Source organism: Heliconius melpomene, chromosome 3 (genome assembly GCF_056956725.1).
Source record: "Heliconius melpomene rosina isolate 202511_hmr_F chromosome 3, ASM5695672v1, whole genome shotgun sequence".
Taxonomy (NCBI): Eukaryota; Metazoa; Arthropoda; class Insecta; order Lepidoptera; family Nymphalidae; genus Heliconius; species Heliconius melpomene.
This window is the reverse complement of record NC_140391.1, coordinates 8,582,155-8,604,413: the sequence shown is the minus strand read 5'-3', so window position 1 is coordinate 8,604,413 and position 22,259 is coordinate 8,582,155. Positions and strand designations below refer to the sequence as shown.

At 32.9% G+C, this 22,259-nt stretch overlaps 2 protein-coding genes and 2 non-coding genes across 7 annotated transcripts in view; 3 read left to right on the top strand and 1 right to left on the bottom strand.

Annotated features, from left to right (window-relative positions):
* FER (tyrosine-protein kinase Fer) overlaps window positions 1–7,079 on the bottom strand; it is a 39,645-nt gene extending 32,566 nt beyond the window's left edge. Inside the window, exons 1-2 of one of the 3 annotated variants that reach the window (XM_085207727.1) lie at window positions 6,624–7,079; window positions 5,562–5,752 (exon numbers count right to left, since the gene is read on the bottom strand). In XM_085207727.1, the coding sequence (XP_085063853.1) occupies window positions 5,562–5,752; window positions 6,624–6,819 (387 nt within the window). In that variant the 5' untranslated portion in view covers window positions 6,820–7,079. The remainder of the gene's footprint in view (window positions 1–5,561; window positions 5,753–6,623) is intronic. The other 2 variants (XM_085207728.1, XM_085207729.1) reach the window with 2 other exon arrangements.
* A 2,345-nt stretch (window positions 7,080–9,424) lies between these two features.
* On the top strand, window positions 9,425–21,324 carry eIF4B (eukaryotic translation initiation factor 4B). 2 transcript variants are annotated; one of them, XM_085207734.1, is made up of 14 exons: window positions 9,425–9,545; window positions 10,007–10,117; window positions 10,847–11,034; window positions 13,694–13,801; window positions 13,934–14,022; window positions 14,349–14,458; window positions 15,257–15,353; window positions 15,661–15,726; window positions 15,849–15,907; window positions 16,236–16,422; window positions 17,052–17,136; window positions 17,286–17,325; window positions 17,876–18,405; window positions 20,298–21,324. In XM_085207734.1, the coding sequence occupies exons 1-14, from the start codon at window positions 9,533–9,535 to the stop codon at window positions 20,358–20,360; spliced, it is 1,746 nt and encodes a 581-aa protein (XP_085063860.1). In that variant the 5' UTR covers window positions 9,425–9,532; the 3' UTR covers window positions 20,361–21,324. The 2 variants fall into 2 exon arrangements, with proteins under 2 accessions (XP_085063860.1, XP_085063859.1); XM_085207733.1 differs by having other exon boundaries at window positions 15,257–15,359.
* On the top strand, window positions 10,226–10,520 carry LOC146540072 (Nuclear RNase P). The gene has a single exon (XR_014879494.1).
* LOC146540071 (Nuclear RNase P) lies at window positions 14,860–15,158 on the top strand. The gene has a single exon (XR_014879495.1).
* Window positions 21,325–22,259: the final 935 nt, after the last annotated feature.

The window sequence follows — 22,259 nt, the reverse complement described above, 5'->3', positions numbered from 1 at the left end:
GTGGGGAAAGGAGTGTCTTATCTTAACACTAGGTCCCTCTGCCTACCCTGCCGTGTGCGGGATACAGTGTGAAGCTGATTTAATTTTGATTTTTAAAATTAGAACAATCTTGGTCTTTTACCATTTGTTTTAAGTCTTACTTGTAAGGTTTTTTTTTATCATCTTTTTTAAATGTCACTGTTAAGGTTATATGTTAACATATAATAGCTAAGTATATATTATTACGTGATATAGAATATTCTAGAACGATGGCACCAGAGGTGATGGTGGTGGTGTTATAATCTTTTAGTATTTGATTCCTATTATTAAAACGTGGTTAAAATATAAAATTATATATATTTATTTAATTACTTTAAAATTTATTCAGCTTTCTAAAACCTATATGATGAAAAAAAACCTGATATTTTCATGGTAGTGATAATAAGTTAATCAATATAGGAAATTCCGAAAACAAATAGTTGAAAGAATGCATAAATTTAGCATGAATACAATCTTAGACCAGGTAAGTAGACGCGATAGGTTACAGCAGTAACTTTAAAGCCATTGTTTGACAAATAGTCACGACTTCGAATCCGCCAGCACAAACTGGTCTCGTGATGGATTTATCATAATTCAACCTGTTCTATTATCAAATTTAGATAACGGATACTTTCACTGTTAACGTTCACTTTCCCCAGCGAACTAATGAGCCCATTTCTTGCGTAACAATAGTATGTATATGTGGTCTCAATTGACCACCTGTTTAGGTTAGATGTAATACTAAATTGTACACTGTATCCTGCATATAGGAGGGTAGGCAGAGGGAACTTAGTGTTGAGACTCTCCGTTCCTCACTTTCCGCTGATTTTTACGAGGCATTGTGTGTTGAGTGGGTCAACGCTGAGCTTTTGCCTTGATATCAAAACGAGCTGATGAAAATATTAATAAATAATAATTCATTCCAATTTGAGTGGGGATGGGGGACCCTTGCCCCTACGCACGACGGCCTCATACTTTATAAATTAGTTTTCAAGTATTTATTTAGTTGATCTTTTTACCATCATTCAATAACATTGTAACATGGCTAAATTGGTATATATTGGCACTAATTCAAATATTTTTGACAAAGTATCGTATACGGCTAAACTATTTAAAATTGACAGTGATAAAACTGTTACCTCATCTCTATTATGGCTTTGGCCAACTTCTGGTTCCAGATTATTATGGTGTCTGTTTTTTTTCTATATTTTAGGTGTAAAATAAACGTTTGAAGTTAAAAAATATTCGAAATAACATATAATTTTCCATAGAGACAGCGAAATGTTAACAATTTTCATTTTGGGATTAATGCGTTAAATGTAAATATGCCTGTCCTGTGACAGACAACTGTGATCTTTAAAATTATAATGTTATTAAATTACGAAAGTAATTTAAATAAAAAAAAAATGTAGTACAAGCGGGCGAAGCCGCAAGCGGGTCGCTAGTATTTAATATACATGCTAAATATTGTAACTTAAAGAGACCAACATTAGAAATAAATGTATCGATTCCCATGGTCTTTAGCTACGATATTTTGATTTAATTAAATTAAACGTTTAAAACGTCGTGTTATACATTCGTCACGGTGGCTTATCTTTTATTGGTTGAAATACGACGCTGCGCCGAACGTCAATAGCGTCAGAATTACGTTCTTTTATTTATTTATTTTTAGGTTCACGCTATATCCTGCATATAGCAGTGTAGGCAGAAGGAACCTGGTGTAGGCTCCCAGGTTCCCTCTACCTGTTACGATACTTTGTTACCCTTAAGACATTTCCCTTCCTCATTTTCCGTCGAATTCTGAAGGCATTGCGTGTTGAATGGTGGGACTCAACGCCACGCTTTGGCGAAATTTAACCCAGTGCTTTGCCTCGTTACCAGAGCGAGGAAATGAAAATATTAAAATATTAAATATTTCATTTCCTCGTGTGGGAATCGAAACCACAACCTGTCGTGTTAACAGTCGTACGCTTGTGCTCCTGCATTGCGACACTCAACGAAAACAAATACATAATTATTATTTTTCATATATTGAATAATTGGAAAATAAATAATAAGCAAACTAAAAAAAACGAGTTCAATGTACCTGTTAAGGACGTGACAAACAGTTATTTAATAACATAAAAAATTATAAAACATCCTTCAAAATAAAACAATAGAAAATCAAAAAAATATCTCATTTACACCTCTATTCACCAAGCTAAAGTAGGTCAGTATTATTAAGAACTAGTATCGTTCAAACATAACACGCGTCCAACATTCTTTTGGCCTAGTTCCTCCATTTATTTACTTGGTAACTCAAGACACGGATAGAATCCTCTATTTTCAATTCGCGTCAACAGAAGAAACTAGGTCAGGTCCGGTCAAATAAGAATTTTAGAGCCTTTTAAACTCAAACGCTATCGACACACTGAAATTGCATTGTTCTCATTTAACTATTTAATATTACATACAGGTAACCATTACGTCCTCGTCTACAAATATATGGTGAAGATGTTCAAGCTTTAAATAATTAAAAGTCCGCTTAAAATCTAATAAATCAGCTTCACGCTGTATCCCGCACACATTAGGTCAGGCACAGGGAACCTGGTGTTAAGACACTACTTTACCCAATTTCCGCCAAATTCTGGAGGCATTGCGAGTTGACTGGCGGAACACAACGCCGCGCTTTGCCTACACCAGAACAAAGAAATGGAAATATAAATTAAAATAAATATTTCATTTCCTCCAGTAGGAATTGAACCCACAACCAGTCGCATTTATAGGTGGGCACATTGTGCCCTCACTGGCCAAGTTCACTATTTATTGTTATATAAAGATCAAAATAAGATAAAGATCAATATAGATGTTGAAAATAATAATAGAAGGTGGTAATAGCAAAAAGATTTTGAAAAGAAATCAGCGTTGCACGCGCCGTCGACGCGGGCGCAGGGCCAATGAACGGTGACAGGTGCCGCGCAGCCAATCCCGATACAAAGATTCATTTTACGCGACCCACTTAGAACTAACAAAATTACGTATTTTATCCTTTTCCGACTTATTGTTTTATTGATAGTTGGAGCGAGAGGTGCAAATGTGTATTTGCAACATCACAAATTGACGGGATAACATGTACAGCTATTGCTAAAACCTAAATTACTTAGGTAAACTGTTATTTTTTAAATGATTAAAAGACACAAAAAAGAATCAATTATATTGCTTTACGTATATAAGAGAAATCAAAAAATTGAGTTAAATTGTAAAGACGCGAACAATCTAAAGACATTTATTTGGCCTATATCGACATGCCATTGTTATACGTAGACTCGGCACCAGCAAATGCCAAGGTAACATATTGTAACGAAGACTCACTTAATAGATATATTAATAACACATATTCAAAGTATTAGATATCACAATCCGTTTGTAGAATTACTCATGCAGAATATACTTAAATTCCATTATAATATTATTCTTGATAAATACAATATAATATAGAAATATGCCTCTGTGCCTACAGTATGTTCATTTTATGCACACAATAATTAAATAGAGTGTTTTAACACTAGGTTATTTCTGCCTACCTTTCTTTATGTGGGATACAGATAGAGAAGTCAAAAAAGTTGTCAACAACATTAAGTAATTTACATAATATGTCAAACTAAAAGCCCAAATGCTCCAAAATAAATATTAGGGCGAATTCCAAATTTCATACTCCATTTTTCATTAGAAACATATGCTAGCCACGGCGCTAGCGTCAATATCGCATATTTTATTGGACTAAAAAATTGGCATAACGCCCAAACCATTACAGCTTGTTGCCTAATAACTCAAAACCTTACAGCATAAGACAAAAGGAAGATTAACGTGATTCTTTCTTTAGCAATATCGCGTATGTTAGAATTAGGTCTGAAGAATGCCACACGCGTTGGATATTTACTTTGTTTTCGTCTCTGTATTATAATACTAAGAATATTTTAGTTTCATTAGTTATGTACTTATTATATAACTAGAGTAGCAGACTTGTAGTAAATTGGCAATAAACATAGAATTACTCTGTCTCACAACAATGCATTATGGACAAATAAAATTATGGACATTTTTTGGATAAAAAAACCCTGTTTCCTAAGGATTTACTTCATAAAAACAAAAAAATCTCAATTTATTATATTTTTTGGTTGGTTATTCCACATTTTATGTCACTCACAATGTCAGCATACCGTAAGTCGTTTTGCACAGTGCCCGACAAATCCGGCCAACATCTACATTTACTATTGGTAAAGCTAACAGTTGTGATCTGACCCTGACACAGTTCTCTCTTGCACCGTTCTCCAAGACCTAATTATGTGGAGCGAAGTAATAAGAGTAGATCAACGATAGGAAACGGACGGTTGAACAAGGAAACGTGCTCAACCGGTCAGTAACGGAAAACATTCAACTTTAGAATCCGTTAAATCGTAACCAATCTAATGATTACTATAAATGGTGATTTAAAATTAAATCTCTCTCTCTCTCTCTTTTTGTTATATAGCGACCGCGTTTTATGAGATTTGTAACCTTTTAAATGTATGCGACTATATATGGTGTTCAAAAATATTTGGATTTCAATCTAAGTACATTTTAAAATTAATTGATTAGAAATATACATATACCTATGAATATAACGGCGAAATAGAACGTGATATTAAATAATTAAGAAAATAAGTGAAAAATGTTTGAAATGTGAATGAATCAACACAGTTGTCGACAAAAGAACGTGATCGGCCACGCTGATATCGTAGTTGATAAAGTTACCAACGCTGTTGTACTGCAAAACACTAAAGTACTATGATTTGTATTGCTTTTGGTTCACTTATTTTTAAGTGCTTTTGCTGTGATTTATGCAACAATTTCCAATTTTAACACCGCAATGTTAAAATTTCACAAAATTAGTTATAATAGGTTAAAAATTGTTATGAATTTTATACTACTTGTTTTTAAAATAATGCAATATTTAAGGTATTGAATGTAAATAAGATACATTTTTATCTATAATATATTTTTACCTATTATATTAAGCGATTTTCTCGTTTTGTGAAGAAGGCAGAAAAATCTATTGATTAGTCATTCATTGCTCTATTTTCCATTGAGAGACATTCATATAGAATTGCGGAACCTTACGCCACATTTATAACCCAATATAAATTAAATAAACACGTATACAAGGAAATGTTATTTACCTATATGAAATTCGAGTAACTTTATGAATCAGTGTATTTACATGAATCAATATTCAATAAGTAAATTTTAAAATATTTCTATAGAAAAATCTAGCTCAGAAAAATGTACCTTATATCAGTCAGCAATAATTCAATATAAAAAAAAAACTTTAAATTATTACAAAAATGTTAACTCTTATTAAATTTCTCTTTGTATAGATACGAGACGTGTGTCTGATTTATTACTATTTAATTACATATGACAAAAAATAATATTATTTATATTGCATTTACAGAAGATATCGATATACCAATATATCGATACTTGTATTTATTAATATCATAGTTTATAATAATTTCACTTACTTGTGTAAACTGAGAGGATATTTTGCTGTGATCTTCCTGGTAGACCTTGCGGGCTTTCCGCCTCTCCGTCATGAGTGTGTTCAAGCGGTCTAGGGCTCTTGACTCTAAAGCCTCCGCATTCGCTTTGACCAAGCGGCTGGTGCTCTCCCATTCCTCTGTCATGGTTCGCCATGCTAATGCTATGACAGAACCTGAAATATATGCCGATTATTACTTTTAAGTTATGTAACTATTATTTCTTTTTTAGCTTTACGCTATATACAAGGATAGGCAGAGTGAACCTACTGTTATAAGGTAAAAATAGTAAATTTTTCATTTTCTCAAATGGGAATCGAACTCACAACCTCTCGGGTTACAGTAACACACTTGTGCCTGCTCCAACACTGGCCTCGATATAATATTTCTACTGCAATATTATCAATAGCTCTAGCTGTCAACTAACCTTCTTTTGTGTTGTCTAATAAGCCACATTAAATATTATGTTATATGAATAATATAATAATAATATAATGATAAAATAATAAATAATAATTTTACTATAATAATAATAAAATTATAATAATAATAAAATTATTATAATTTTAACATTTATCATCTTTAAAATATTTAGTAAGATGATTAATTAAAATGTATTTGAGGACTTCATTTGCTCTATTAGACGACAACGTCGATTATTCAAATTAACGTTTGACCAAAATGGTGTCTGAGATTAACAGAACAAGTTTTACGAGGAGGCGGGTGCGTCATTATCTCATCAATTAATTATTATTATTAATGTGTTACATCACTGCCAGTTTCTATTCTTATTAATATATACACTAATTACTAATAGTTACTTAAAAATCCTCTTTCTATTGCCTAATTTTTTAAATTTAACCGACGTATCTATAATTTTTGCGGGTAGATAAATATAATATAATGCTGTTATAATATTTATCTTTTAAGAACATAAATATATTGCGTCTCATACTTAGATTTTTAAACAATTAGTAACAAAGGTAAGCTTTTGTATAAACAAAACATTTAATAAGCATTTGGAAAGTTGTTTTCCTCATACCGTACCATTTAGTTCCTCACATTTGTCCATCTTTTGTCCTTGCGCGGCGGCGGCGGACAGGGCTAGAGCGTACTCCCTGTCGCTTTTCATCTTAGCTAGCAAGCTCCGTTTCATAGTTTCCATGAGTCGAAGCTCAGCATCCTGCCTCGCCAGCAGCGCCTCGTGCGCCGCCCGCCCCGCGCTGTTTGTCGCGTACCCCATGATATACAGCCTACACTATCACGCACATCACTATCACAATGTAAACACAACACTATTCACATAACCGTTATCACTGCACCAGCTAAGCTAAAAATGACTATTCGAAAGTCTTTAAAGCTTTTAATTTTAGTGCTAACAATAAGATGAAATAAGAACGTTACGAACAAAAAAAATAGTCCGATAAAGTTGAACGGAGCGAGCGTATAGACGTCCGTTCTGTAACGGCGTACGACGTGAATGCCATCTATTGCGATATTGGAGATCGACTCAGCCGCGTCTGGCTCCGGCTGGCCCACTCACCGGTCACAAGCCACAAGGACCCAGGCCCAGGCTACTCCAGAATACGGAACTAGTTTTTTGAAACCCTCCTTCTATTTATGTTCACTTTATTACGTTAAAGAGATCGAGACAGACTTTGTGAAGCCTGCGCAGGATCAAGTTACGCTTTTGTCGATCGTATAAATTATATATCTTGATATAAACTAACGAGTAAATAGTTTAAAATAGTTGTTATTCGCTTTGTGTCTAAATTAAACTTGAGAACTATAATCTTCTATCTATATATATAAAATCGGAAGGTCACTCACTCATCACGAAATCTCAGAAACTACATGTGCTAGGATTCTCAAATTTTGCATAGGAGTTACTTATAGGACTTAGGTGCTCGCTAAGATGGGAATTTGCAATATTCGACTTCTAAGGGGTTGTTCTTGGGGTCGAAAGTTTGTATGAAACTTCGTTACTACAAATGCTAGGAGTCTCAAATTTTGCATAGACGTCACTAGGACGTAGTCATGGAGACAGAAATTAATAATAACATAGTTCGTGCGGGTGAAACCGCGAGCGGGCCGCTAGTATATGTATATTTAGGTAAATAAAGTGTAATATAGAGATAACTATATATAGGGAGTATATTTAAGTGGGATGTTTTAACCCACGGGCAAATAAGGCATAGCATTGGGTCCCCCGCTCGCCACGCAAAAATAATCTCCTAAGCTTAAAAAATCTTGGTTCTAATTTCTAAGTACTTACCATTAAAATTAAAATAATAAAACTTTGATATTGATCTATCTAAAAGGTTAATTCAAATTCTATGATTACTCCACTAATATAAGCTTTTAAGCTTTCCTTATAATCAGGGACCTAATAAATAAAAAAACAATTAATAATGTATACAAACTACTAATAATTATAATTTATATTATATTTTAAAGCCAGTCACGGCGCAGGGGCACTGCGTTCGCGACAAGTTGTGAGTTCGATTCCCACTCGAGGAAATGGAATACAAGTATTTAATATTTTCATTCCCTCGCTCTGGTAACGAAGCATAGAGCGATATTAAGTTCTGCCATTCAACACGTAATGCCTCTAGAATTCTATGGAAAGATTTAATGGAAGTGTCTTGATGGGAAAGGAGTGTCTTAACACAGGTTCCCATTCCCAGCATGATGGTAAAAAATACAATTTGATAACTATAGATTTTTTTTTAAATTTCATGTGTTTATTTAAAGTTTGTGTTTTCAACCGAGGTCTCCCTTTACCTCTTTTACCAGTCACTTTTCCATCATAAATCGTTTGTGCCATTCTTTCATCACTCATTCTTTCGATGTGCCCAAACCAGCTGATTCTCACTTTCTTCATTTTCATCGTGACATCCTCGCTAGTAAATTACTCGAATTTAAATTTATATAAGTATTTATTTTCCTCGAGTGGGGATGAACCCACAACCAGTGACGTTTATAGTCACACTTTGTGCCCCTGCGTCATTTTTTTATAATTGTATTTTTTTATAATTATAATTCACATACGAAAATATGTTATATTAAATATTTGGCGCAGCGGCTTAATATCTTACGCAGGTATCTTACAAAAAGAAATCTACTACTACTACTAAATATTGTAGATATGTAAAATGTTGATGATGGCTTGCAATATCAAAAAGTTATAAGATCTCATGCAAAGTCAATTTTCTAATTCTACATACTCTAATTCTATGTATTGCTTGATTGTTTCAAAAAGAAACAAATGTAGCAAAAATTATTATTTATAAGAAGGAGTTTTATGTATATCAATTTTCAGATTTATAGCATCAAAATTGGCTGAAGTCTCATAGAAACTTTCATCCCCATAATATAAAATTATAAATGTATTTAGCATTTAATTAAAATTTATTTAAAATATTTTTATGAAAAAAAAGTTATATGTTTTTTGATATAAAAAAATAAAAAAAATATATCTCTGAGTGAGACCATCGACAATGATGTTTCCTCTAACAATTCTGTAATCTATATTCTAAAAACATTTTTGCTGTGTACGGTTATATGAATATAATTATTTATCGTTTCAAATTTATAGAATGACATAATAGTAATACAAGTAAATTATTGATCCAGAATAGCCCAAACAATTTTTTGATAAGATTTTTCTCAACGCTTTTTACTACTTTTACTACGCCCACACGATATGTTTATTGAAAATATTTCATAACCAAGATACATCATTAGTTAAGTGAAATATATTATAAACATTTATCGAAGAATAAATTCAACTATTGTTGTTAAGTTTTAACTTTATTATATTTAGAATTAAAATTTTATGTTTTTAGTTAAGCACTTAGTAAATAATGGCAACAATTTTCTTTTGCAAAGAGCATACTTGAAGAAAGAGTTTTAATCTGTTCAGTCAGTGGCAACACTGGCCCCAGCCTAGTAATATGGCCGCTACAGGTTAGTTCTATTAATTTTGTCATATGAAAAACTCTCGATTTCTAATACTTCCCAATGTTTTGTTTCATTTTATTTTGCATATAACGAATTGTTAATTATGTCTCTATCCGATAAACATATTTTTATAACTATAAAATTTAATTAGGTAATGCTAACGTGTCATCAATTCACCTTTACGGACGTTTGGATTTACCGCGTGGCCACATTTCTTAACTTTTATTTTCGTGAACTTTTTCTCCGTGTAAAAATTTGTGTCCCGTGGTATTTCACGTACCAACGCTTAAAACATCGTAAATAGCAACAGTTATACAAAAATGTCTTACAACCATATCTGCGGATAGCTACTTTCCAAAATCAGAGTAGGTCGTTCACTTGCTATGCGTCATTTACCATTTATTTGTATTATCAAGAACATTCTCATCTTAAATTAAAATAAATTATGTTGACGTAACATTTTGCAGGCAAGAAATCAAAAAAAATAAAATGGATCAAAACCGACCCCACAAACTTTATTGCCGAGACAACTACTATCGCTACAGCAAACAATTGGGCCGATTCTGTAGATGAAGAACGTAAGTAAAAATCTAATTATTATAAAATATTTAAAGTAAATCCTTGTTATATTACGTACGCTTTTATTAAAAGAAACCCAATGATGAAATTTAAAGGGTAATGGACAGTCAATGTTAATCTCGTACGTGGGGCGCACATGCTGGGTGCTCGTCACTCCTATCGCCTCGGGAAGGTCTGAGTAAAGGTCTAATTGTTCTTTATACATTCTAGCCGGATGCTTTCTTTATAAGAAAGGCAAGGGAACCAGAAATTACAATGCCAAGTTTAGCTTGGGATACCTAACCGAGTGGTTAAGGAGTAGGTGTATCCTTGGTATTGTTGGAAACTCTTGTGACCAGCAATTTGAGCATAATCTACGAGGTGACTAAGGTCATAACTCAATTCAGACTAGTCTTTCATTGGCTGTCTCCCTAACAATCTGAGGGTGTTTTTTTTTCATGATAAAATTGTTAATGTATTTATGCTAATGCATTCTGATTTCATCAATAACTATTAAAAACTAGTTTAAATAATAACTATAATATAGTAAATTACAACTTTTATATTGCAAAAAAATTTCAATATGGCTTTACTTAATTATAATATCAGTTAAATATGTATAGTCTGCCAACAAACTAAATAGAAATTAATTTACAAATATTATTTTCCTTATGTAACTTATCAAAAGCAAAATATTCAAAAATCAAATTCTATAAATATTTATAATTTACCAAACTGATTTTTCATAGAGAGCTATGCAAACTCCTCTCGTCACCGTGCGCCGGTGGTTCTACCGTCGGCATCCCGTGCGGCCCGGGGAGGGCTTGCAGTAGATGATGAATCCATACCCCTCCGACCCCCTTTCATTGCACATATCTCCAATTTGCCTTATGATGTTGAGGAGAGTGCTATCATGGAGCTTTTTGCTGGACTTAAGGTATGAAAGTTTTTTTTTTCTTTATGTTATACCCTGCATGTAGCAGAATAGGGAACTGGGAACATTTAACCTAGAGTTAAGACTCCAATTCTGCTTTCAATCTAGTTTCGAGATATTGCATGTTGATTGGCAGAACTCAAAACTGCACTGTCTTGTCACCAGAGTAAAAAAATGAAAATGAAATTCATTCCCCACAACTTATGAGGTTAGATGATGTGTAATGGTCTAAAAATGGAGAACATAAATTGTGTATGTAAATAAAAACATATTTTGATTTGTTTTGTTTAATGCTACATAATTATTTTAACATGCTTTACATTATGTAAATAAATATTATTTATTTTCCATTAAATATATTCACATAAACATATGTCAGACATTTGCTTCCATTTGACTGCAAAGAGATGACATTGCAGATAGCCGAATGAACTTTCACTAAATAACTGGAATAAAACTTAAATTCATTGCATATACATTAATGTAAATTATATTTAGCATGATTTGCTCAACCATTTCTAAAACTAATAATATGCTATTTAAAATAAAGTTATCTATTGTGAATTTGATATATTATTTGATATAACCACATGTGTTTTTGTCTTCTGATATCTATATATATAAAATCGGAAGGTCACTCACTCATCACGAAATCTCAGAAACTACAATTGCTAGGAATCTCAAATTTTGCACAGGAGTTATTTATAAGACGTAGGTGCTCGCTAAGACGGGAATTTGCAATATTCGATCCTAAGGGGTTGTTTTTGGGGTTTAAAGTTTGTATGAAACTTCGTTACTACAAATGCTAGAAGTCTAAAATTTTGCATAGGCGTCACTAGGACGTAGTCATGGAGACAGAAATTAATAATAACATAGTTCACGTGGGTGCAACCGCGAGCAGGCCGCTAGTATAATATATAGGTTAGGATGAAACTGAGAAATATCTCTTTTTAAAAAATAGATTCTTAACTTTTATATCTTTTTTATTTTATTACAAACAACTCTTCTTTTATGATAATTAAGGAATATTATAATTTTGTTACAATATTTGAACATAATGGAATTACCACAACATGGCAATTTTTTTGGAATAATGTACCATGTGTTTGTTAACTTATTGTTTAAAATTTATTACTAATAATATTCTTGTTTGCTCTATCTTTTAATTTCATTTAAAACAACTAGTTTTTATATCAATACACATTATGGCCCGTATTTATGGCTAAGTCTCAGATTAATCTGAGAATGATTTGTAAATACAAAACATTGTCTTCTCTCTGGGTCTTTCTCTCAAAAATTCAGAAGATAACAGAGAAGATAAAATGGAGTGACATAACACTACATTCCCTCTGCCTCTGCTATGTGGAAAAAAAACATAAAGCTGTTAAAAAAATATGAAGATTAAAGGATATTACATACATATGGAATAATCAAAACATGGTGATTTTTTACATTAAAATACCATGTGTATTAACTTCTTATCTATCTATTATAAACAAAACCTTACACATTAATGTAAGTTTAATTTACTTTTTGTTGTTATTGTTGAATACAATAATTATGTTCATAATTTTAATAGGTTAGTTTTGTATTATATATCTAATGAAACTAAAATAAAACAATTGCGTCCATTGTGGCACAAAAGCTAAGTGTAGTATAGTAAGTAATGTGGTTTCGATTTTCTGCCAGCGTGAATAAATTATTTTCATTTTTTCGACCTAAGACAAGGAAGACAAACCGCGGCGTTGAGTTCTGCCACTCAACATACAATATCTTTATTTGAAAATATGGGCGGAAAGTGGGGAACAAAGTGTCTTAACACTACTAGGCTCCCATCGCCATGGCTACGCTACTACATCTGGAGTAACAGCATAAAACTAAAAAATATATAATATGTATATAAACAAAAACAGTTGATTTCGGAGTAAATACAAACTTCAGGAAACATAATGCAGATTTGGCACAAGTTCAAAAAATCTACGTTAACAAGAACTTGTTTTAAGTGCATTAGCACATAATGTCATGGTTATATAATAGATTTATCATTTCACTTTCATAGTCTGGATTAATAGTGTTACAACAAATATTTAATTGATATAGTGGTGTAATAAAACTATATTTTATTATATGGCTTATCAAATTATTATTATACAGTTTTTGGTAGTGATGTAAAACATAATTGTCAGTTGTTTAAAGTTCTTCTCACAATTGTTGCTTTAAAAATTATATTAATAACTAGCGATCCGCCTACGGCTTCGCCCGCTTGTACTTTTTACACTCGTCTGAATCACTCTCGTGATCTAATAACATTATCGTTTTAAGGACCATATTCATACATTGAAAGCTCAAGTTTCAGCCAATTCAATAAAATACTTGTTTGTAGCAATATATTATTGTATACAATACTTTATATTGGCACACTTAGCATTCACAAACGCATAGATAAGCAGACTTATTATATTAAAAATACCCTCAATAATAGAATTTCTTATATTTCTTCCATCTATAGACAACAATGTCTTACAGTTTTACTATATATGTATATAGATATGTATGTAGTGTTTTTATTCATCATCTATTTATCTTAAATTGTCTCAAATAACATCTAGAATAATTACATTTGAATACTTTAAAAAATAAATTTATTTTTTTGTGTTAATAGATTAACAACTTGAGACTGCCAAAGGAAGGAGGTCGGCTCAAGGGTTTTGGAGATGTAGACTTTGAAGACAGAGATAGTCTTGTCAGTGCCATGAATATGCCTGACTTGGTAAGTTTATTATAAATAGTATATTTATTTCTTTCTCTTCATATGTTTAAATTATTGTTATATATATAAAGTTCTATAAATTATGTTACTAATTTCATTTAACGTTTTTAATTAAAAACATAATATTACTAGATAATAAGTGGCAGAAGAATTAGAATAGAAGTTTCCACTCAAGACAATGACCGTCGCATGGGCAGAAGCGGCAGAGGTGACAGAGAAAGGTAATTCATTTATCATTGAATAACATCAGTATTTTTTTTTTAGATAGTATAATATAACAAATCAATTTGTTGCTATATATATTTTTAACATTCTTAACTAACTTATACAAAAATAGGTAACATCTAACATTAAAATTGACTTTAAGTATTAATTCTTTTATGATGTTATCTCTTTTTATCACAATAAAATGAATATTCCATGCAATCTTATGAGATTATGATAGAATAAAATATTTTCTTTCTTTTTTTTTTCATTATGTCAATACAGTAATTTAATATATTAAAGTAAGTAAGTAGGATGTTAATATGTTTGCTGTTGTGGTTAGGGAGTACGACCCCGAGCGCACGATGGGCGACTGGCGCTCCGGGCCGCGCGCCGTGCCCGAGCCCGCGCGCCGCTCCGACCGCGACCAGCCGCGCGAGCGTCCGCGTGACTGTGAGTTCTTGCCTACATGTGCCCTTTTTATACTGGAAGAGTCCTTTTAAATTTCATTACAATGGCCGGGAGTTGTACATCCTAATATGAAAAGTTAATAATATTGACTTGTGAATGGCACTTTTTTCTTTGGCAATACTGTGCAACAGAACCGAAATTTTCCACTCCTTTTTATTATAATAGTATTTATAAAAACTAATACAATAGCAATTGACTATAATGACTGTTACGTGACATTCTTAGTTGTTTCCTATTAAATAATCTGAATGGTAGAAACATTATTTACTCATTATGAACTATGATGAATACAAAAGTGATTGTTGTTGGGAGCGAGCTGTAATGTCACACGTGGGATGCACGCACAGATCACGTTGTCAACTTTAGACAAACATTTGCGTGTCGGGATTGAAATGTGCTTTATATGTTAAATGTTTTGTTTTGAGATTGATATATGTTGGTCAATTCCATCTCGGGAAGGTCTGAGTAAAGGTCGCCGGCGTTGGTACTTTACCCTCTAGCCGGGGGCGTCGCTCACAGCGATGGCGGGGAAACCAGAAATATTGACCCTAGAATTAGTCAAGGAATCTTTCCAGAGGAGACGTAGCTCTAAAGGTCATTGGAAGTTCCCGTGGCCGGCCATTTTAGTTTGATCTGTGACACGGTTCCGCCGTAACTCAATTCAGACTAGTCTTCGGCTCGCTCCTGCTCAATTACTTTTCTGAGTGACTTCCTATATGAAAATCTAATTAATATTTAGTATGAATATGTCTAATGGATAAAATTGTTTGTGTGTATCAGCGAGTGCGGATAATAGACCGGGTGGGTGGCGCGACGCTGAACGTTCGGAGCCCCCACGCGCGCCTTACGGTGGACGCGATTCATATGGAAGGGATAGGGATAGGTAAATCAAAAACATTTTCTTTTTTGTACCAACTGTTATATTTATTTCATATTATTAAATTATCGTATAATCGTAAGTGATATTGAATTTGCGAAATGTAAAAGATGTGAAAAACAATGCTATCTGCTTCAAATGAATATGTAAATTTAACTATGAGATTTTGAGTATTTGCTTTCATATATTGTCTGATCTACTTTATTTAATGCTTCATATATGTTATGTTGAAATATATTTCTTATATCCCCTTATTGGGAGAAATTCTTAGTGTGTAATAAATTTATATAAATTTTGATTGAAACAGTGGGCGAGAACGCGGTTACGGTGGACGCGATGGATTCCGCGCTGCTGATAGAGAGGGTGGTTATGGGTTTGTATTTACTTTTAAAATATATATAGGTATATATTTAAGATAAATAAGCATTTCAATATAAATATGGTATTTATATATTTCTTTATTTCTTATTATACTATTTATTTCTTTTCCACTAGAAGAGAAAGCAGAGGATTTGGCAGCAGAGGTTTTGGTGACCGGGATCCGCCTAGAGAAGGTATGAATTGATAGTAAGATTAAAATTACTTATATAAATGTATTAAATTAATTATACCTAATGAGAAATTACAAAATGTCAATAAATATTGCCAAACCGCTGGTTAAGTCAGACAAAATACAGAATTGCTTTCTAGCAGGATGTATCATGCAATGAGTAGTCCTCAAAAAGAAACGAGATTTCTTCACAACTCTCTCTCTCTTACTCATTTATTGGTACATAGACGGACGGAGGAAATATGACGGTGCATTGAAAAAGTGAAAATAACTTTAAAATATCTGCTCTTAGGTATGAACATTTTAACAATTATAAAAAATTATTTTGACAGACAGCAAACCTCGTGAGCGACCAAAATTGAACTTGTTACCTCGTACTGTACCTCGAGAGACTGAGACACCGACTAAACCGGCGGATGGCGCATTACTAGATGATAAGGTTCCAGAAAAATCTGTGCCCAAGCCAGTACCTGCGGAGAAAGTATTTGGAGCTGCCAAGCCTGTTGATACAGCTGCTAAGTGAGTAATTCTTATAATAGTAAATAAAAGTAATTTCTAAAGAGTAAAGAAAAGGCTATTTTGAAGGTTTTGGGTTCAATTCACTCAAGATAATTATAATATTTATACCTCATTTTGTTAGGATAATGTGTGGAGTTGAAGTGTTCATTATATAGGGGGTAAAGTAGGTTAATTAGGATAGTGTATTAATGTTACACTTATATTTAGTAACTGTCAAATAAAATGTAATAATGTATTTGACACTTAATTATAATACTTTAAAAATATGTATTATATGTTGTCTGTATGTTTCTATTGCCTTTGTGTATTGTTCATTTTTATTCAGAGCATATAAATAAATAAAAAATCATATTTATAATAAAAACGTTGGTTTTGTCATTATTCGCTCCAGTGAAATTAATAAGGAGCTACTTCTTATGCTAATGTGAAAATATAATAAAATGCACTTAAGTCTAATCTAGAAGAATGACACGCAGCGGGAAAACATTAATTTCTTCTCTTTGGTAAGAAGACAAAGTCTAATATTGATTTGAAAAATTGATATCTGAGGAACCATGTATCTTAACACTAGGTTCCCTTTGCCTACACTGTAGGATGAAGCTAAAAATTAACTTAATTATTCTTAATAGGGAACGTGAAATAGAGGAACGCTTAAGGAAGCAAGAAGAAGAAGCGAGACGCGCCACTGAGGAGAAGGAACGTTGGGGTCGGCGGGTAAGTTGATAATAAACTACTAGAAATAATTTGCAATAACAATTTTAAATATTTAAAATAATGTACTGATGTTTCAAGAAATAATAATTCCAGTTGTATCTGTACTGTGTATAATAAATATGTAAACTAAATTAGTTGTTTATTTTCAGAATGATCATTCTGGTGATCGTCGTGGTGCTCCGAGACGAGGTAAGTTATGCTATATTTATATAAACGATTACTTTAACTAAAAATATTTCCGTACTCGGCGTAAATCATTTTTAAAATGTACTAATATCATCATAAATAGTTAGTTTACTGTAACAATATTTCTATTGATTTAGTAATTTTACACCTTATAATTTTATTTAGGGCGGAACTTATTTTTTCTGTTGATAATTATATTAATCTATATAATGCACAATTAAAAATAATAACAATAACGTTCGACGACGACGACGGTTCAAATCCCGCTATGTTAAAGTTTATATACATTTCCTAAAAGTTCGTTTGCGAGTATATCACTGCGCAAAATAAAACAGTGTAATGTAATTTTTAGATTGTTTTATAGATATTTTATCTATTTATTGCGCTATAGTAAAGAGAGGGTCAATTAGACACCGTGCCTTGTCCTATACTTGGTACGGTCGCTTTATACCCACAAATGTAATATAAATAAAATATAAATTAATTTCCTATTAACTGAACAATTCAAATGCTGATCATGAAATATTAATTTCTATTTAACAATCCTTTGTAGACGATCGCGACCGCGGCAGAGATTCCCGGAGCTACAACAAAGATAAACGCGACTACTCCAAGGACGACCGCGACAGGCGCGACTACTCCCGGGACGACCAGGACAGACGCGACTACTCCCGCGATGACCGGGACGCACGCGACCGCCGGGACTACTCCCGGGACGACCGCGACCGGCGCGACTCCTCACGCGACGGACGCAACTCGCGTGAATACTCCCGCGAGAGGAGGGAGGGCGATCGCGATTACCGGGACAGGGAACGTGATCATCGGGACGGGGAACGTGATTACCGGGATGGGGAACGTGATTACCGGGAAGGCGACCGCGATTATCGCGACGGGGAACGCGATAACAATGATCGGGATAAGGAATATAAAGACAATAGAGATGAAGATGGCGATAGGCGCAACGAGCCCCGTGAGCGTGAAACGTCGCCTGAGAGTAAAGAAAATGGCCGCCACAGTCGTAGTCGCGACCGACACGAGCCCGACGACAAGCCCCTACCCAAGCTAAAGGAACAGGAAAAACCGGTATGTATTGTCTTGTATGGCCTTGTGTGCTTTATGTTGTGTATGTAGAAATGTCTGGTTCAATTTGTATGGGGCTTGAGGTTTTGTGAGAATTCTTTGATAAAAGTCGAAACGAGTTTCTAATAGTATGTCTAATTTTTAATAATATTTTTAAAAAGATGAATTCTTTTTATGTTTGAATAGTTTACTAGAATAATTTATTCATCTTAGCATAACACGCTTAGCTGGTATGCTCTAGGAATTTTAAAATGTATGAAATAATATTCCGTGGCTTTTTTGTGTGGTTTTCAGTAATAGTCAGAGCATTGCAAGAGTAGGGTTTATATACAGGGTGGAATTGTCAGCACCACTTTAAATGAAACCACAGTTTTAACTATTCTATAAAAGTCTAATATAATTCGGAAAAAAAATAATTCCCAAAAATGAAAAAGTTATTTTTTCAAACAAAATAAATAATAAAATTATCGTTTTAAAATAAAACGCCATTTGTAAAGTATAACATTGGCACGCACACACTTACCTGTCAAATCGGAAACGTCGCACACGTATGTGTGCGTCACACGAAATACAGGTATGGATTAAAATAGTGAAATGAAAAAAAAATCCTACGTCCAAACTGTTGAGGTACCTTGATTAATTTCTTAGGTGTGGGTTTGAAATATATTACCCTATATACAGTTTCAATAAAAGAAGCGCTGCCTCTTCCACCCTGTATATATATACTGACATACACACAGGACGCGAAATAATTTTTATCTTCTTATCAAAATTATCTACTGTTGTTAGACAGCTTTAGCTAGGAACTTATTTTTCCTGTTGATAATTATATTAATCCATATAAGCAGGTGTGGCACAATTAAAAATAATAACAATTAAAATAATTATTGAGCTTATAAAGCGTCCACGCCACTTGGACAGTTTTCGAGTAGCACAGATTCAAATCTTGCTATGTTAAAATTATTATACATTTTCTAAAAAAAAAACTTAAAAAAACTTTACGTTTGTTAGTGTTAGTAAGCGTAAAATAAAACAATCTAATATAATTTTTAGATTGTTTTATAGATATTTATTTATCTATTTATTGCGCAATAGCAAAGAGAGGGTCAACTAGACACCGTGCCTCGTCCTATACTTGGTACGGTCGCTTTATACCCACAAATTTAACATAAAATATAAATTAATTTCCTATTAACTTCAACTGCTTGTGTAATTACAGTTATTAATAAAAGATGATATTATCTAAATATACACTTTTGTTGCATTTCTTTATTAGTTCACTTATTTATCAATATTGATTTATAACATTGTTATGTAGATAATTTAATAAAAATTTTGCTAATATATTTTAATCTGATGTTTGAATATATTTTACTAGTACTAACTTGATTTATGACTGACTTTTACTCATATTCCACAATAAACAGAGAGAACTTAGTTAAGACACTGTTTCAAATCCTCTGTCTAATTTTTGACACATTGTTTGATGATTGCCGGAAGTTCACGCCACGCTTTGTCTTGTAAATAAAAAATTGCTGCACAACAATGTCATCTTCAGTCAATATTTTTAATTTTTTCAAATTATTCCTATTTTGCTATTATTAAATTTGCCGTCGTGAGAGTAGTGGTACAGAGTGTGGCATTTGAGAAAATGAAACATATTTATATTTCTATTTCAATGCTCTAGTGTCGAGGCAAAATTTCAATTTGAGTTCTGCCACTCAACGGGCAATGCCGAGAATTCGGCGGAAAGGCGGTGTCTTAACACTAGGTTTCCTCTGTCTAACCCGGCTGTGTTCGGGAAAGAGCTTGAAGCTGAATTATTATATTTATAATTTTTTTAATTAAGTTTGTTATAAAGCTTATAATATACTCATATAAGTATATTTTTGCAGAACTTCGTAGCATCGAATAAATTCAGCTTCCTGGAGGACGCCGACGACGGCGCCTCCGACTAGCGGCGCCCCCGAGTGTAGTGCGCCGTGGCGGGACTCGCAGCGCGGCCCGGGCGCCGGCGAGGCGGCCCCAGCCTGCACCATTCGCGGAAAAACCGAATTTGTAATGCTAATCATGTCGAAAATATCCATAAATTATGTTACATTAATTTTATTCTTTTTTAACCACTTGTCATAGTTGGTCACATTTGTGAGACACTCACTATCTAGGGTGAAATCACGTATTTTGCAATTTTATACCTAGATATTAATCAAATTAAATAGAATATAAATGGCTATTTATTTGAAAATCTTTGTTTTACACTAACTTCTTATTTTAAAACTTGGATATTTATATTTTGAAATATGATATGTTACATAATTTGTGGATCCCACTAGCAATGTCGTTTCGGTACTAGTGACTCCGGCAACACAACGCTGGGTGCGCCGGCGCAGGCTGGGGCTCGTAACCGTGTACTGATTGGTGTAAATTTTTCTATGGGTTCGTTATAAGCGGGTTACATTTCTGGCCGAGAGCGATCTACGCGAATTCCTATTTTGCAATGAACTGATAACTGGTTACAGGTGCTCTCCCATTTAATTCATTTGTGAATATTTTATGTCTGTATTTGTTTTTTTTTGTATCATTTGAAGTGAATTTGCCTCGAGAATTTCTTTACGGCAGTACCACTACTCCTGGGAATCTTGTTTCCTTATTTTAGAGTATGTCTATACTAAATATTTAGTCGATTTAGAATATTATTAGAATATTAATTGTATTATTTATCTATGCACTTCATCTGGTGTGTTAAATTGAACGTGTAATTTGAAAGTACCTAATTAATATACAGATTAGGCCGGTCACAAGAATCTACTGGACTAAAGTGTGTCGCGATTATATATATTATGTTTGTAATATCTTCAGAATTTCTTTGGTACGTATTCTCTTATTGTGAATTATAAATAAATAACTCTTTTTACAGCCAAACTGGTTTTTTTGTTCCTTTTTTCCTCTTTCCTATGAATCCTTCTTTACTTTATTATATTTTAATGACATTTTAACTTTGTTCAAAAATATTGGTTGATTCAATAATGTGTCTTGAAGGTAATCTTGTTATTATTTTACAATATTTTCCTTATGTAAACATACCAATTATATTTTGTATTAATAATGGATGTTTAATTAAAGTATGCGGAACACATTTTACAAAAAATCTTTTAGTGATTAATATTAATAATTACTTCCGTAGGTTATTGTAAGAATCAATGCAATTTGTAAACAGTCTTTGATAAAAAAATGAACTTTTTCTTCCATGTAATGTGAAACTAATGTCCTGCTTAATGTCCTCGACCTCTACAAACAATATCATGGACAACAAAGGTATTCAATAAAATTACAGCTCCTTTCATAGATGGTAGATAATTATGAATTGATTATAACCATGTAAAAACTTCCAATTGTGATCAGAATGGCGACCGAACATACAGATTTTATTGCGATATATCTTCATTTCTGATGTTTTTTTAATAGATTCACTATTATTGAGGCAGTTCGCGGCGTAGGCTCTGACAACCCCACAGGTTGGAGTTGTGCTTTTATTTTAAATCTGTTTATAAACAAAAAAAGATATACTATTTCTCGAAGAATATTTCAAAGTCGTTCGATAAAATTGCTATAATTAACTTTATTGAATTGCCTGAAACTACTTTTTAATATAGGTTAGTAAACAAATAATTATGTAATTTAAGCGGGCGTAGCCGCAAGCGGGTCGCGAGTATTTAATATCATCGTTTCCTCTAAATAACAAAAGAAAGCAAGAATAAACCTCCAGAATCCGGCGTTAGTCGGGAACGGAAATGTCAAAACAAATGAAGAAAACAAGAAGTGTCAGAACACTAGGTTTCCCTCTGCATACCCTGCTG